We start from the raw sequence: 17,314 nt of genomic DNA, 5'->3' as shown, positions 1-17,314 counted from the left end.
ACACATAAAAGAATGGATTCTTAAGTCAAGGAAATTTAAAATGGTTTTTGGGTGAATTTGAGATCCACTCATTTAAACTACAAAATTTGCAGGATTTCAACTCCAAATTCTTCTCAAATTATCCAAACAGTCAAAGGGATTTGGGTGAAGGATATGAAATCAAATTCACTTAAATTGTTGAATCCAAACCCAAACACAACCTAGAGGATCATTCAAAGGCATCGCCGTTGTGTTTGCTTGCAGGAAATAGTTTGGGCTTGGGCTGCTATGTGTTTTTACCAATGTCTGTTTTAGGCAACAAGTTCTCCTTACAAGCTTGCAATCGCAGCTAAACTTATGTAATTCTTAACTCCACATTATTAATAACATCTTTCTTTTTTTTCAAAAAATAAAGAAATCATAGTCTGAATTGATGTTCACATGAAAACATGCACTCGATTAAGTATTTATTTCGTAAAGCTCATAACACAACTAATTCACGTTGTTGACTATTAACCTTTCCCAAATCATTTTTGGGAAAAGCCTCCCAATATAGACCTAATAATCACCCCAAGGACACCAAAAAAAAAAAAAAAAACCAAAATTAGGCCCATCATAAAGGTAAAAGGTAAGAGAGTACACAAACAAAGAAAAGAAATACACAGAAGGAAATGATGGAATCACCCACGTCAGCTCTCCAGCTTGGCACCGCGTTTTCTTCTCTCTCCTTCACGGCGTTGGCGTTTACCCGTCTTTTCTCGTCTTTTTCCTTTCCTTCCTTCCTAGGCTTCTCCTCGCTCTTACCATTTTCCCTCAAATTTCACAGAAAAAATATCTATTACTTACTTTAGTCAACTCCTTCTGATAATCAAAATAATTCCGCTAATTGTAGCTAATTCATGGATCAAACCCACTGTTACAATGCATCGTTTACCAAATATCTTCATTACTCGTAAAAAATCCGGCAGCCGGATGGGGAGTCGGGATAGCCCAGCCGCCAAGCCGAAGCCGAGGTTGGAGCGGCGAAACGCGTTGAAGAATATAGACTATGAGCTGCCTTCAACTTCTTCGGAGGAAAATTCGTCGGTCTCTTCGGCGTCTTCATCATCGGCGGCGGCGGCGGCGGCGACGGCGACAAGAACTCGATCGCTTGATCTGATTCATCCTTTGTCGGAGAAGACCAGCTTCAGAATTGAAGGGAACGGGGAGGGTGAGTATGAGGTTATTTTCAGAAGTTTGGGCCTTTCTGGACCAGAAGATTTTGCTATTCCTACTGATGCTTGGGAGGCGATGAAGGTTCGGTCATCTTCCGATGTTCTTCCCCGTTTTTCACGGCTTAATTATAGTAGTGTTAGTAGTCCTGGAGCTGGAGATACTGATGGTGAAGTTTGTGCTGCTTCGCCTAGGGTTAGTGATGTAATTAGTCCTAGAAATGAGGGGATTGATTTTGGATGTTTGAGTAGTTCTGTTGCTAGCTCTGGAGTTAGTTTAACTAATCCACAAATCCTTGGTATTGATTTCGGATGTTCAAATAGTTCTTCTGCGATTAGTTGCGGTGATCAAATTATCGAGAAGATTGATTGTGGATTGCCGGGTAATGTGCCTATTGATGTCAATGGAGGAAGTGTTGGTGCAGCGCCTGATGTTGTGTGTGAATTATTGTATAGGTTAGGAGATAGTGTTAGAATAACTGATGCAATATCTAGCAGAATAGATGAGCAGGTTAAATTAAATCATGTTAGGGATGGTGATGGGAATCTCAATGGGAATGAGGGTGTTGAGATAATTGGTCGTGGTGGAGGTGGTGGTGGCATCAAAGGTGTGAGGCCACCAGCTTTGGCACCACCACCTGCTATGTCATTACCTGTTATTGATAATGGGTGCTCAACTTGGGATATCCTGAGGTCCTTTGCCCCAGAGGATGATAGGGTTCCATTTAGGTTTGAGGTTAGTGATGCTGTTACTTCTGATGATGAGGGTGGAAAGGGCTATCTGGAGGAGGAAGAAGAGGAGGTTCGTGATGTGGTGGTGAGGAGGACGATAACTGGAGAGAATGGCATGCTATCAGGATCATGTTCATTTACCACAACTTCGATTGACGATGATTCATCTAGCACTACTACGGAGCCTTTGTCAAATATTTCGCCCAATGGGAGATTTAGACGCATTATCACGTATTGGGAGAAAGGTGATCTCTTGGGACGTGGATCGTTTGGGTCGGTCTATGAAGGGATTGCCGAGTACGTCCAAATTATTTGTATTTGATTTACTTTTTCCTGCTTTATTATGTATTATGCTTGTTTCTTCTTTTTGCTTGTAGGATTTTGACATGCTTTTTTCCCCCCTAGTCTATAGTCCTCCATCAACATGCATGCCATTTGTTTGATCCTGGAAGTTGACATTGAATTGATGATCACTTAAAATATAGAATTAAGGAGTTGAGTTGGAGATTATGAGGAAAAAGATGCTTTAGAAGTTGGAAAAGTTACTGGTTTTCATTTTGAGACCAAATGCAAACTGTTATCTGTTTTGGTAACCCAGACTTCTAAGATGCTTATTCCCCCAGCTTTTTGCAAAGCCAATTATCTTAATTCTTTGACAATTATTAGCTTTATTCTATGGCTAATTGGCCCATATAGGGTTGACCGGTTGTGATGTATGAGCTCATTGAATGGAACACTTCTTACTATGCTTTCCTATAGGGAGGAAATGTGTACTCTGGCTCTTAATGTTCAAAACTTCATTTGTTGGAAATTTATAGTGCTTTTGCACGACTGGTCATTTTGACCTTTTTTATTTACTGGTTCAATTTTTTGAAAAATAAATTCAAAGGCAATTTCTGCATTTATTTTGACAACTGAACATTTTGAGATGGGTTAGGAATTTATTACTTCGGGGTAGGGGGTTTCTTTGCTAACTGTTTCTTAGCTGAAATACTTCTGCTCAGTATTTTAGGTTTATGTTCTCTAAAGGATAGAGTACTTCCTCCGTTTCAAGTTTTATTGCACGGTCAACTTGGGCACAGTTTAAGAAATGGAGAATTTGTCCAAAACAAAATCATCTACAAAAGCATCTGTTTCTGCTATTGCCTCTAGATTAAGCTTTAACTCTTGTCAGTTTTAAAGTTCTGAAAGCAGCACAACTACCAAAGGAAAAAGATGGTCCGTGACATTGTTTATTGAAAAACATAACTGCAATGTTTTCTGACCAAACTGTGCAAATGATTGTTAAACTATTCAAAGTTCCATGATTTGATAGGTCAACTTTTGCTTTTGCTAAAATGATCATTCAATTAAGTCTGGCATATTTTTCTGAACAAAAAATGTAAGTTCTAGAGCAGGTGGTGCGCAATGTCACCATACCATTAACTTTGACCTCTTCTGGTTAAACTTTTGTTTGAGTAAAAAATGTCACTCAACTCTTAAAAGGTAACCATTTGGTCATCCCGTCTAATGCATGTAGAAAGGATGTCACATGAATTGCATGCACATATAGTTCCTTATCACATCTAGACGGACAATCTCATTTACTTATTCAGAAATCCACTTCTCAATCTCAGGAATTGATTGAAACCTGATTATGAATTTACAATCCCATTACACTCAATCTAACAAGCTTTCTCCAAAAATCCAGTCTTTTTGTTTTCTTAATAAACCCCGAAATAGAAATCAATTTTTCACCAGGGTATCAAGATGATGCAGCAAGCAGAAGATGATAGGGTGCTGGGCTTCCTCACAAAAGCCCAGGGAGAATAATTGGCTCTTAAGTGCTGGGAGGAAGTAATTGTTGAACAAAACTGCCTTGTCAAATAGCTAATATTGTTCTTGGTGGTGGTTTTGGGTTTGGGGAATTGAGGGATTTGAGTTGACCGGGGAGGTGGGAAAGAGTGATTTCATCATCCTTGTTGAAATGAGTACCAGGAGGGGTAGGGAGAGAGATAGGGAGTAGGATCTCTGGTAGTGAAGGTTGTAGTATTAAGGGCTTTGTTATATTACTTAGACGGGTGTAGGGACTTGTTATATAATTTAGTTAGAGTGAGTGGGGGGAAAGAGTGATGTCATCATCTTCGTTGAAATGAGTGCCACGAGGGGCAGGGAGAGAGATAGGGAGTAGGAACCCTGCTAGTGAAGGTGGTAGTAGTGGAGGCTTTGTTTTATTAATTAGACAGGTGTAGCAGCTTGTTATATAATTTAGTTGGAGTCTCTATTTCTCTGATTTAGCTATTTTGATTCCCGAAACATTTTTTCTTTTCAAAATTTCCCTGAAAGATTTTCTAGACATTTTTGCCCCTAAAAAACTTTCGTGAATGTAAGGTCCGTGACTCTTCCCCAACCTTAACTCCTGAATTGCATGGAGTTGAGTTGAGTATAGTTGAGTGACATTTAAGAGTTGAGTGATGCTTTTAAGAGTTGAGTGACATTTTTAGCTATAAATAAATTGTTTAAGTGACTGAAGGAAGTCAAAGTTAATGGTTTGGTGACAATGTATTCCATTTGCTCTAAGTTTTATTACTTAAAGAACGTACACTTTTATTAAATGAGTAACAAAAAATTGTATGCGCTTATTAGTTGACTGACCATTTTGGCTCAGGAAAAAGTTTTGAAACCAAAACAGAGAATTTGTGCGGTTTAACACAATTATCATTTTGGCTGAAGAAAAATTTTTCTGATGGCCTTCATGCTGCTTCGTCATAAGTACAAGTTAACACAGAATTTGTGTGGTTTATCACAATTATCATTGTTTTATCTCCACAACATGCTGAACTTTGAAAACAAAATGAGAATGTAAGAAGTAGAAAGGTAGAGCTTAGTGGGATCAGAAGTATGTAGTAAATGTTAAAGTGTGAAAACTTTTTAAAGTATAAAATTCACTGTATCGTCTTTAATCTAGAATTTTGTTAATCTTTGAAGACCTTTTTTGGCTGCATAAGTTTAGTGAAACTCTAACTTCAACTGTATAATAGCTGCTTCTGTATTTCGCTTACTAGTGGAAGGAGTATTGAAGTCCTGTAAAAGAATTGCTTCTTAATTTTCCAAAGAATCTCTGCCAGATGTTTGGTTTCCTCCGTTCTTGTGTTTTGTAGCATGTTTGTAAAGATGCATGTTCGTTAAAATTTTGTTAGCTTTCTCTGGTGTGATATCTGGGAAGATAATCTCCGTACGGGTATGAACATATGCATGGATATGTACGTAAATGTAAGTTATACATTCATGCATATGCTCAGATAAATTGTTAAGAACTTGGTGGCCCTAAATAATGTTTAGTGGATGCAAAAGTTATAACCTTAAAAGTTACAACCTTTGGTGAAGTGATATTGGTGGGTAAAGTAGGTGTTGCTGGAATCGCTTTGCAAAACTCTAAAAGAAAAATGTGGCGTTTCATGAATATGAACAGTAAGCTTAATTTTTGTCGATATTTTAGCACCATTTAAAATGTCAATATTGGATAGACACTCAAAATCCAAATGAATAAGGGCTATGTCTGAGGCTTTAGGTTGAAAATAGAAAAGCCAAGTGAAAAGTTTAATAAAAGAGAGGGAAGAAAGGCTTTAAAGTGGGAGAATTCTGTTTCCCATGTTTGGTATTTTGGGACAGAAAGTGGAAGGATCTCAATCCCTTCTCTGGAAGGTCAGGCAGAAAAGGTAAAATAGGAACTTATGTGCTTTTTGCATGTTATGCTATCTGTCCTGTTAAACTAATAGTTCTTGCAGTGGAAAATTCAGTTTTGTTAGAAATTATTTATACTGTCAAAGAGCAAAGGAAGAAAAATACTTGGTGCTACAACAAGGAACCTCGCATTTTTCACGACTTCGCTTAGTTCCTGATTCTGGACTTGTGGCTCTCTTCCTGTAGCCCAACATCCTTTAGGCTAGTACTACTCCCACTGAGGCTAGGTAGTTTGCCTCATGCCCTTCTCAAAGTTTCTTACAGTGTGTGGGAATTAAGAGTGAATTCTATAGAGAGACCCTTACTTCTGTTATCCTTCTATTATGATGAAGATTCATGAACAAGTGACTCTTCTTTATTTTCCTTTTCTTTACCACGGATCCCTACTTTTCTGTCCCTTTCTTTCAATGCAAAATAAACCTATGTGTTGGACTTATAAAGTGTAAGCACTCTCTCTCTCTATGTCTCTCTTGATTTTTAAGAGTTATATGTTTTGTGATGTTTGTCTTGGTTCTGCTATTGCTTTAACCCGGTACTATGTTATACATATTGTTTTTTGTGCGCCCTTGGATGTGCTGTTGCATAGTTTGCCACCTTAAACATCAGTAGTCTGTAGTTGTAGAAATTTAGCTAAATACAATATTGAGAGGACTTATCTCGTTTAAAGCCTCATTGCATAATGGTTTAATATGGTGTACTACATCTTTTTTAGTTTCTACCTCTTTTGCTGCTGTCAGAGTCTAGACATGCTCTTGGTGGTTGTGATTGATACGGAAATGAGTAGCATAACAGAAACTTGTGTGCTATTTGAGTAGACTATGTGGTGCTAAACCTTTCTAAGATGTACTTTTGTTGCAGTGATGGGTTCTTTTTTGCTGTAAAAGAGGTTTCTCTGCTTGATCAAGGAGAAGAGGGAAGGCAAAGCATTTACCAGCTTGAACAGGTCAGTCAGGCTTAGGTGTTTCCTCATGTAACTAAATGTGTGGACCGTGGAGTAACTGAATTAAATCCAATTCATTCATTTCCATTCTTATATTGCAGGAAATTGCTCTTCTGAGCCAGTTTGAACACGAAAATATAGTTCAGTACTATGGTACCGATAAGGTAAGGTTTATTTGCTTTCTGAGAACTTTGTTTCTCTTCGTCACTCTGTATTTTTGTTGATCCTCTATTCACCCCTGAGCATGATGATCCCCCCTGAGATAAGTATATGTATGTTAAGTACATTTGGTTATGATTGGGTTATACCAAAAAAGAGTTTTAGATGCAATATTTTGTTGGAGAAGGCAAGGTATGCAAGAATGTAAAAAGCATGGACTAGTTGCATTTGCTGTGTTTTCGGCGTAAAATGGAATGAGATGAATAGGGGAGCTTTTCAGGGATCAGAGAAACCTTGATGGTTACAAACCATTGGATTTTATTGGACATGTACTTTTGGAGCAGGTAGACTGTTCCTCATTGGGCAGACTCTTGGATGAACTCATTCTCTGAACTTCCAATGTAAATGTATACATCGTGTAAATGGCGATTGAATTCTCCTGCTTATAAGAAGTCTTGTACCTCTAGAAATCTTACACTTGTAGATGGATTTTACTGAATGGCATACCAATTTGTGAAGCCAGGAAATGGTTAATTAGAATTGCGAAGCTTCTACTGGATTTCTTTTTTTGCTCCAGAAGTTTTGTATGCAGCATGATTATTTATATGCTAGTTGATGTTTTTGCAGGATGACTCCAAACTCTACATTTTTCTTGAGCTGGTAACTAAGGGCTCCCTTTTAAGTTTGTATCAGAAGTATAACCTTAGGGATTCCCAGGTCTCAGCATACACAAGACAAATTCTACATGGTCTGAAGTATCTTCACGATAGAAATGTGGTTCACAGGTGATAAAGCTCAAACACCATCTCTCAATTTTGAGTTTATTATGTTTGGTTATTGTCTTGATATTTGTTCCCTCAAATATGGGTTTTGCAAGACGCTTTGACGCTAATTTCTTTAGCAAATTTTCAACTAAAAGTTGTCTTTGATTTGCTTTTAGGGGATCACAGGGTGGAAAGAGTAGTAATGTTGTCCAACCATATCCCTTCTCCTTCTTCGTCTTCAGCTTTTCCTTCTCCTCCTCCTCCTCCTTTTTCTTTTTAATCATGAAGTTTCATTTGTGCTTTTGCTGTTAGAGTGGTACTTGGCTGGCAGTTTTATTGTGTTCATGTCAGTTTGATTCTTTAGCTGATGTCTCATATCTCAAAACTGTCTTCCAGGGACATCAAGTGCGCAAATATATTAGTGGATGCTAATGGGTCTGTAAAACTTGCTGATTTTGGTCTTGCAAAGGTTGTAATCTTGTGTATAAATTTCTTCTGGCACTTGCAAATTTTATCCATAATTGCTTTCTAAATGGTTTAGTCTTATTTTTAATCCTATTGTTGCTATGCATATGTTATGCAGGCCACTAAGCTGAATGATGTCAAATCTTGCAAGGGAACTGCATTCTGGATGGCTCCTGAGGTAAGGCTCTTTTTTGCCAATTCTCTTGTAGTTTGATGATTCTTTACTTGACATTGATATAATGTCCCCATTTGTCTTTATATACATAATGCTATCTGGATATGCAATTTGCTGATTTGTGAGTTTGTTAATGAAGATACTGCCCCTCTTTTGAAGTCAAAGAGTTCTGTATAGGTTTGTTAATGAGTTTGTTTGAAGTTCAATTTCCATATCGACCTTAGTTTATGGGGCTTGTATGTTTTTCATTAAAATCTTGGTTAAGGAATTTATGTAGTGATGGCCTATTTTCAGGTCATGATGTAAAGTAATTCATCATTTAGGTTAGACCTAAGTGAATGCAATTAGGTTGCTCATCCATTGAAGGTCGAACTGGACAAACTGGGAGTATTTGGAACTGAATAAAATGTAAAAAGATGAGCTGTTTCACAAAAGTTGCACAATATGGGATGCAATTGAGGCACATCTGTCAAGTTTTTGACATCTCTACTGATGTCGGCTGCCCATAATTACTACTCAATAGGTAATTAGAAGATTCAAAAGCGGGCTAGCTAAAGACTTGATGGTCAAGAAGGATGAATTTGCTATTGGTTGCATTAAAATGAATTAAGGCTGTCAACGTGGCAATCTTGTTGGAGTTTTATTGGTGTACACCTTGGGCCAGTGGCTTGGTTCCGTTATTTACATTGGGGTAACGTCTTGTAGTTATTCCCACCTTTGATGAAATATTATTATGTTTTTCCCGTTTGATGAAATATTATTCCCACCAAATTATTGGGCACAATCACTTTGGCTAAATGGGGTTATGAGTGAAACTAAAGTGGGTCTGTCGGGATTGCAAAGATAAATCAGTGTGGAGTTTGAAACATTAAAATATGTATATTTATCACAAATGTAGTATTCAAGAAATTTGGAGACTACTGCGGCTGGGTAACTTTTGGACTTCGATTAACTCTGAAATCATTGTGAAAGAGGGAGAGAAACATGAAGAAGATATGAAGAGAGGAGAGAACATGCCTTTGTCCTCTGCGGGGGAACATGGAAATGGAAGGGAATTTTGTAACTTTGAAGGTGTGTTAGTTTAGTTCTATTCTCAAGGGATCCGTTGGTTTTGGGAGAGAGAGAGAGAGAGAGAGAGAGAGAGTAGGTGGGAGGATTGTAACTTTGATGGTGCGTGGGTTCAGAATGTTCTGTTCTTGAGGGATCTATCATTTTAGAGAAAGAACTTCATTGGGCTTTCAGGTGTGTTGGTTCTGTTCTGTTATTCAGTGTCCAGCACGCATCTATCAGACGGAAGGAGAAAATTTTGGGGGGGGGGGGGGGTGAGAGAGAGAGAGAGTAGGGTGGGAAAGAAAAATGGAGGGAAAATTGTAACTTTCAGATGGTTGGGTACTGTTCTATTCTCGAGGGATTTGCCATTTTCTGTTCAGGAAATGTATTAGGATATTCCAGTTCCTTTTGATTTTGAAATGTTTCTCTTGGAAACAAATGTTTAGCCCCTTTGGTCATAGATAACAAACTACTTTTGGATTTCACATTCATTTCATGTATACACTTTATCTCTCTCTCTCTCTCAGAATTCTTGGTCGTGTGCAATCAGTAGCATTTTGGAATGTCATTTTTCTAATTTTGATCTGCCATCTTTTTCTGATTATCAACCCTTTTGACTGTAGGTTGTTAATAGGAAGACCCAGGGGTATGGTCTTGCAGCAGACATATGGAGCCTTGGTTGCACAGTCTTAGAGATGTTGACACGCAAGTATCCATACTCGCGTTGGGAACCTGTACGTATCATGTTTTTGTTGTGCTCGTGGGGTAAACAGTATATGCCGTGTCGTGATTCTTATTTAATTAAACCAGTAATTAATGAAAGAGTTAATTACATTTACCTCCTCTGTGGTTTGGCTAAATTATAGTTAAACCCCTTGATGGCAAAACTTTTATCAAATGTCCCTCTAACGTCAATTGCTGTTAAAAATATTGCTTGCGTCAGCACAATATAAATCTGAAAGCCCCAAAATACCCTTTTATAAATTGAGTTGGTTACATTTACCTCCCTTGAGTTTTGTCCGAATTACATTTACCTCACTTGACTTCTATCCAAATTACATTTACGTCCCTTAAAGTTTGTCCAAATGACAAAATGAACCCTACAGTTTGTGCAAAATAGTCTAATACTTTAAAAAGCCAAAAATTTATTAAATAAGCATGGTTAATAAAAAAGTTAAATAAAATTCTGAAAGTACCCATTAGTTACTGATCCGTTTTTATGCCTATTCTTTTTATGGCAAAATTAATAGTAGCGTTTCGGTCACTGGTGCAGTTTATTTGGCCATCTATTGTTAGTTGATATTACAAACCCTCTTCCATGTTAATGTACAAAAAATAAAATTCCATTTTCTAAAACATAAAATACACTGTTAATTTTAACTCCATCTCTATGCATTAAACTTTAATTTTTATTGACAGAGATGTCCATTTAGGAATTAGAAGCTCAAGACTGGGACAAAAGTTTAATATGGTATTATGGATAAAAGATAAAATTGTTTCGTTAAACTTATTATTCCATATTAAACCATATTTTAAATGTAATGGATGATTTTTTATTTGGTAAAATGGGTTGGGAAAGTGTGGTGGCGACTAGAATCAGCCACAGGCAAAACAAGAAGAGAAAGGAAGTGGTTTTCTCATTATTTATTTTTATTTTGTTTACTATTTTGTGCAAGTTAGTAACGATCATTTTCTTCTAATTCGTGTTTCATTTTTCTTCACATTAAGAGGCTTCTCACCAATAGTTGGTTATTGAAGGGGTTAAAGTGCATTCTGGTCAGATGCTAAGGTTCATTTTGTAATTTGGTCAAACCTCAAGGGAAATAAATGTAATTTTTTGCAAAGGGCAGTTTTGTCATTTCCCTACTTCAGTTAGTTTATTTTGAACGGCGTCACTCATGAGGGGGTGAATGTAATTTGGCTAAACTATAGGGTTCGTTTTGTAATTTGGCCAAACCACAAGGGAGGTAATTGTAATTAACTCTTAATGAAATGGTTGGTGAAAGTTGGTTAACTTAAGCTGCTAAGCACCTGTCTGGCTTTCCATACTGATGTGATTCTTGTAAAGCAGCTTCTGAAAATATACTCATGCATTGGGTTGGTTATTTGCATCACATTGGTGCTAAATTTGGAAGCACTGAGTGGTTGTTGAAGTTTTGTTTTGCTAGTTTTGAATTAGCTGACTTGCAATTTAATTAGAAATCTAGATCTATTTAGTGTGCATTTGGATGAGCTGCGGATGTTTGGTTGGTTGAGGAATCAAGTATGTGTATTGACAAAAGTTTTTTCCTCCTTAGCTTTATGATTTCAGTAAAAAACGTGTTTACTGGCAAATTGCTTTTCATATGATTCATTCGTAGTCCTCTGCTTGTGTGGAATAGTTGGTAATGATCTGATGCCAAATAAGTAGATTCTATGGGAGAAGTATGCATTTTATCATCTCAATAAAAGAAAGGAAAAGCTACTGAAAAGGTTCTTCCTCTGCAAAAATGGTTGACTGTGCGCATATTTTTACGTACTCCACAAAATTGTTTTTCTTGCTCGCCAGTGAACAATATATGGATACTTGAATAGTGGTTGTGCTTCCTGGCAGTTTAGAATAGAGAGCTGCCTAGAGAATACACGGACTTTATTTTCTTTTCGTGAACCTATGAAAACACTAACATCACAGTTTGATTACATCATAGCGATCTCGTCTGTGTTGATGCCTGTCTTTTTGGTTCACTCTCTCTGTATCCACTGAATCTGAGTGTTTTTCTTTAATTGGAAGTTCATATTCCAATTAAAGAATTTCTCCTATAATGTTCATTTCAGTTTGGTTGGTTTATCTTTCTAGGTTCTTAGGCAGCTTTGATATGCAGCTAATCATCTTGGAGATTGACATTGTCATTGTTATGTGTGACCTAAAAATAGATGGCGGCACTATTTAGGATTGGAAGGGGTGAACCACCAGATATTCCCGAAACTCTTTCTGGAGATGCACGCGAGTTTATCCTCAAATGTCTCCAAGTTAACCCAATTGCTCGCCCTTCTGCTGCTCAGCTGTTGGACCATCCATTTGTTAAGCGTGCACTTCCCTCATCTTGCTTAGCATCCCCATACCATCCTAGCAGGCGGGTTTGAACAAATTTGTAAGTGTTGAGACCTTGTTATTTTACAAGTGATTTAATTGAATCCATTATCCAGTTTTACATGATTCAAGCAAATTTGTGATTGTTTACTGCTCTTCTTCTCTTACTGACATGGTCTTTCTCTTTGTTTGGTAGAGTGGTAGTATTTACATTGAAAAACTCTCGTCCAGGCAGCTTCATTTAGGAGCGTAGCAATTATTGATGCTTGTGGACTCATCTCCGATACAGGACTTTCAGAAGCTTCATGTTATTGCGGCAGTTTGTGCTTGCAATTTCTTGGGTTATGTTTGGAAATTTTGGAACAGACGCAGTTGCTGTTGAATTTATCCTATTTGTTATCCTCCTTCTGAGGAGTTGTTTTCTTGCCATTGATAGGCATTTGTGGATTCCAATTCTCAAATTTTTTCTCTCTCATTGTTGGACCGAGTGTCCACCTGTAGTCTGTAGGTTGTATGTGGACAAGATCTGATGCTTTGGCAAGGCTTGTAAAGATAAGATCAACTTGCATTAAATGTAAATAGCTTTTTTTGGTCGACCAAGTGTAAAACTTGATACTATATTCAACTGAATCTGTGGGTTTCTAACAAACTTTATATTTTGGGGCTTGATACGATATTCAACTGAATCTGTGGGTTTCTAACAAACATATATTTTGGGGTGGGGGCTGTGTTTTGGTTTTTTTTTTTTTTTTTTGGGGGGGGGGGGGGGGTGTTGTGTGTGTGTGGACATGGTTCCATGGAATATGATATACCAAGAAAGCTTAAGCCAGAGTTATTGCGATCCAATTCTCGAGTGATAATCAAAACGGCGTAATCCACTAAAATGTCGATATAATCTAAGCACATTCTGATTTCTTGACTAATATTGCCTAATAATAAATTTAATACTGCAAATAATTTGCAGTCATAGTAACGGATAAGAATAGGATAACGTTGAATGAATCATACGGCGGAACAAACCTAAGGATCATAAATGGTGACAAAATCTTATGAGTAAAATTTTTTATGCATTGTCAATGAGTAATCTAATTTTAAATTTTAAATTTGAAATTTAATTTTTGCATATGTGGTATACATTCACAAATGTTAGTGTAAAATAACTTTGCACTAACAATGTATAAAAATTTAATCTAAATCCTATTTTTCCTCCCTTCATGCACTCGTGTAGGATAATTGGCTATAGGTGAGCCTTGTTTGGAAAGGAATTTTTCACCAAATAATTTCTATATTTTTTGCGAACATATTTTTCAATCACTTTTTTACCTCACATAAATCAAATTGCTATAGTAAATTTTGTACAAAAATTTCAGAAAATTACAATCCAAACACGACCTAAGAGTTTTACATTGGAGAATAAATTAGCTAAATTTTCGCTGGACATAGTTTCATTTATATGACTTGTTTATACAAGTTCTATGAAAGTTAAACCCTTGCATATTTGCATTAGTTCAATTTTACTGGATGTGTTGTTTTCTATAATAATGTAATAGGCAATTTTCGACTTGTATGGTCTATTTATTAGGTGTTCATCTAAAATTTTGATTTAGTTTAATGTAATTGTATTAAGAAAATATTGATATTTATCCAAAACACCTCATTTTTCCAAAACAAACGCTTACCACTCCTTCCTGTAATATTAACCACCCTTGTCCTCCCTTCTCTTCTTGTTTTCCCCTCATCTTACCACCCCCATTGTCTCCTCTTTTCCCATTCACCACCTGGCCCCTCTCCTCCACCTATCCCTGGCACTAGCCTCCTCTTCACACATCCTTCCCTTCCTTTCTTCATTCCTCCTGCCTTTTTTCCCATTAAATCTACACTAGATGTGGTCCATATTGGGAGAGGTCATGAGGAGAGAGGTGTCGCGCCTCATTTTTAATGAAAAAATAAATAATTACGGGTTTTATAAAATGAATTTTGATTTAATTTTGATTGAAAATGTTTTTTTATTTTTAGAAAATAAATAAAGAAAATGGGCCTAAAATAGAACTTAAAAATGCGACGATTTTGCCTAAAATAGTAGTCTAAAAAGGGTTTTTAATAATAAAAAATAGGAGTCGCCACTTGGTATGGAGTTAAGGTGTACCAAGTCACCTAAAATGAATTTTGAATAAAAAAGTAGAAAAACCCTTTTTAAACAACTCCAAGTATTCGAAAATCAGAGAAACCTGTTCGGAAGTTACGTTTGAAGAAAGGGAAGGCAAGGATAAAATCCAAGGCACCCTTTCAACCTAGCCTAAAGCTAGTTGCGTGATTTAGTAAAAAATTTTCTTAATTTAACCTAAAAATTTATCACATTTGGATGTCACTATATGAATACAAATCTAGACCTAATGTATATCGGAAGGGTCAAGATGTCTTTTCAAAGCTTGATTGGTGCAATTCACATGAATTGTGATGCCCAAGTTGACTCTTTGAAGAGGTCACGAATATACAAAAAAATGAGACCCGAAGGAAAGAAAAAAAAAATAATTATACAAATATACATGACCTAAAGGAATGCATCATAACGGGTGCGGGGGGCTAAAATTTGTGACTTTAATTTTCCCTTTAATAGAGGGAATACGAGCGTGCTAAGGTTAGAGAGTCATACTCGTCCATATCCCATATTCGAGGGGTATTTCCTTAATTTAATCCGGCAAATGCACTAATCTATCCCTAATTTCCTAAATGAGATGCAAATCTAAATGTTATGTTTCACACACAGGGATAGGGAATATATATAGGGGAAATATCATGCAAAATTATAAGGACCCTAAAAAAGTGGAAAAATATGCATGAAATGTAATGATTTGTCACACAAACATGATCTAATGCGTGGACGGTCCCTAAGGGTCTAGCGTTGGACTAACCCATGTCTATAAGTTCTCACGAGCGTTGGACTACTGAGTAATTAGAAAGGAGGGTCACAACTAGCGTTGGACTAGTGTGGTGATGTCATGCATTTTTTATAATCAAATAAAACATATAGAACATAATAAAGCAAATAAACACATAATATCACATAAAACACATAGCACATAAGCATGATATGTAGATGCAAGGCCCTTAGAAAGCGAGTAATACGTAAACACATAAGCATGCAAAACACACAAAACAAATAAAGCAAATAAAGACCTAACTATTACATTTGGGGCCCTAACTACAATCTAAAGGGGGAAGGAATAAAATAAATAATAAAATAAATACCTAACTATTACATATTCTATCTAAATACATGTCTTGAACCCCCTAACTATTACAATTTGGCATTTAAATGTCTCTTAAATAATCAAACATTAAATTAAGATAAATATACTAAATCAAAACAATTAAAGTGACAAAACAAATAAATGAAATAAAACATTCAAAAGACATGCAATTACGCACATAGGGGCACATAGGATCAAGTAAAAATAAAGTGTAGAGTGGACCTCCCTTGAATTGGTGATCTAATGAAATGAAATTTCCCTTAGTTACCCTGACGAAGATTTTTGGATCAAAATCAGGACAGGAAACACCGTGAAAGAGCCGCTGGAGTTGCTCCGTTGCGGCTTTGAACCCGCACCAGTGAAACTAAGTAGCGGGTTTGGGGGCTGAATTCGGGAGCCCTCTCAACGTTATTTGCAAAATTAATATGAACAAAACTCCTTCTCCTAACTACCTGCTGTTCGCAGAAACAGAAATATACCCGAATCAAGCTAAAATGAAAGAGATAAATTGATCACAAAATGGCTGGAAGTCGGCCCTTTTCTGTGAAAATTTCTGTTCCCCCCCCCCGGAAGCTCTCTTTTCCTTTTGTTTCCCAGTCTTGTTCTCCTTTCTTTCTTGCTATTTCCTCCTCCTCCCTTGCTTGCTCAACCACCCTCTCTCTATCTCTCACTCTTGGTTCCTCTCTTTCTCTTTTCCTCCTCTTCTTTCGTTCTTTCTTTTTCTTGCTCTATCCCTCCCTTTCTTTCTATTTTGTTTCTGTTCGTTCCTCTTGCTCAGCTGCCCCCTTTTCCCTTAGCCGAAACCCCCTTTTTTTACTCTTGCCTTCCCTTCTCTGATTTCTTGCTTCCCGTCACATCTTCCCCTTGCTTTTTCCTCTGGTTTTCCTTTTTTTTTTTTCAGTTTTTTCTCTTGCTTCCCTCTTTTCTGGTTTTCTCCCCTTTCCCCAGTTTCACTCATGCTCCCCGCAGTCCATCTCCCTCCTTTGCTTTTTCTTTTTTCTTCCTGCCCCCAAAACTCTCCTTTTTGGTTCTAGATTTTCTTCCTTCTCCCCAGCTCACTTCCCTTCCCCTCTTCCTTTTCTTTTTGCCTGAAGCTTTTTCCTTAACCCCTTTTTTTTCAGTTTTTTTCTAATTTCCAGATTTTTCCTATTCTAACAAGTGTCCTAGCCTTCTAATCTAGCAAGTGTTGTGGTGTCAAAAGAAAAATAGAGACACTTGTCTATTGCCTACCTCATACACTTAGTTAGTTTGCATGGCCTCCACCTATCTATTATGCATGTGTTCCACTTATTTTTCTTTTTAAATTTTTTGTTTTCCAAAACAAATTAGGATAAATAACAAATATTACATTCCCCTCTTTTTTTTGATTTTATCTTGCAAAATTCATTTTATTTTAAAAAATTGAAAAGATAAAAAAGATTGGAATTTTTATGAGAATTTTCTTTTTCCGAAATTTAATGCAAAAATATCTTAAAAAGAAAAATTATGAACCTAATTTACTAAAATAAATTAAAAAATAAACACTAACTATCATTTTGCAAACTTAATCAACTAAATTGTAGAGACCAAATTTTTGATTTTTTTAATTTTATTTGTTTAATTAATTTAATTTTAGCTTTATTTGTTTCAATTTTAGGGTTTTCATTTATTTTATTTTATTATTGTTATTTATTTTTCTTTATTATTTTCTTTTATTTATTTTATTTTGTTCTAGTTTATTTGGTCTTCATATTAAATTTCAGGAAAAAGCAAAAGGAAAAGGGAAAAGTGAAAATAGCAAGTGGGAGGCATGCAT

At 36.5% G+C, this 17,314-nt stretch overlaps 1 protein-coding gene across 2 annotated transcripts; it reads left to right on the top strand.

Annotated features, from left to right (window-relative positions):
* Positions 1-757: 757 nt before the first annotated feature.
* LOC113712435 (mitogen-activated protein kinase kinase kinase 1) lies at positions 758-12,864 on the top strand. 2 transcript variants are annotated; one of them, XM_027235860.2, is made up of 9 exons: positions 758-2,219; positions 6,504-6,588; positions 6,687-6,749; positions 7,372-7,529; positions 7,905-7,977; positions 8,092-8,151; positions 9,822-9,932; positions 12,112-12,329; positions 12,465-12,864. In XM_027235860.2, exons 1-8 carry the CDS (start codon positions 901-903, stop codon positions 12,319-12,321), a joined length of 2,079 nt encoding a protein of 692 aa, XP_027091661.2. In that variant the 5' UTR covers positions 758-900; the 3' UTR covers positions 12,322-12,329; positions 12,465-12,864. The 2 variants fall into 2 exon arrangements, with proteins under 2 accessions (XP_027091661.2, XP_071922972.1); XM_072066871.1 differs by lacking the exons at positions 8,092-8,151; positions 9,822-9,932; positions 12,112-12,329; positions 12,465-12,864 and having other exon boundaries at positions 7,685-7,922.
* The last annotated feature ends 4,450 nt before the right edge of the window (positions 12,865-17,314 follow it).

This window comes from Coffea arabica, chromosome 10e (genome assembly GCF_036785885.1).
Source record: "Coffea arabica cultivar ET-39 chromosome 10e, Coffea Arabica ET-39 HiFi, whole genome shotgun sequence".
Taxonomy (NCBI): domain Eukaryota; kingdom Viridiplantae; phylum Streptophyta; class Magnoliopsida; order Gentianales; family Rubiaceae; genus Coffea; species Coffea arabica.
This window is presented reverse-complemented; position numbering and strand designations above follow the sequence as displayed.

Excerpts from the sequence above, each read along its gene's own strand:
- LOC113712435 (XM_027235860.2), top strand. The coding sequence starts at position 901 with ATGCATCGTTTACCAAATATCTTCATTACTCGTAAAAAATCCGGCAGC. Across the intron at positions 2,220-6,503 it reads GTCTATGAAGGGATTGCCGA|TGATGGGTTCTTTTTTGCTG; the intron begins GTACGTCCAAAT and ends CTTTTGTTGCAG. Across the intron at positions 7,978-8,091 it reads CTGATTTTGGTCTTGCAAAG|GCCACTAAGCTGAATGATGT; the intron begins GTTGTAATCTTG and ends TATGTTATGCAG.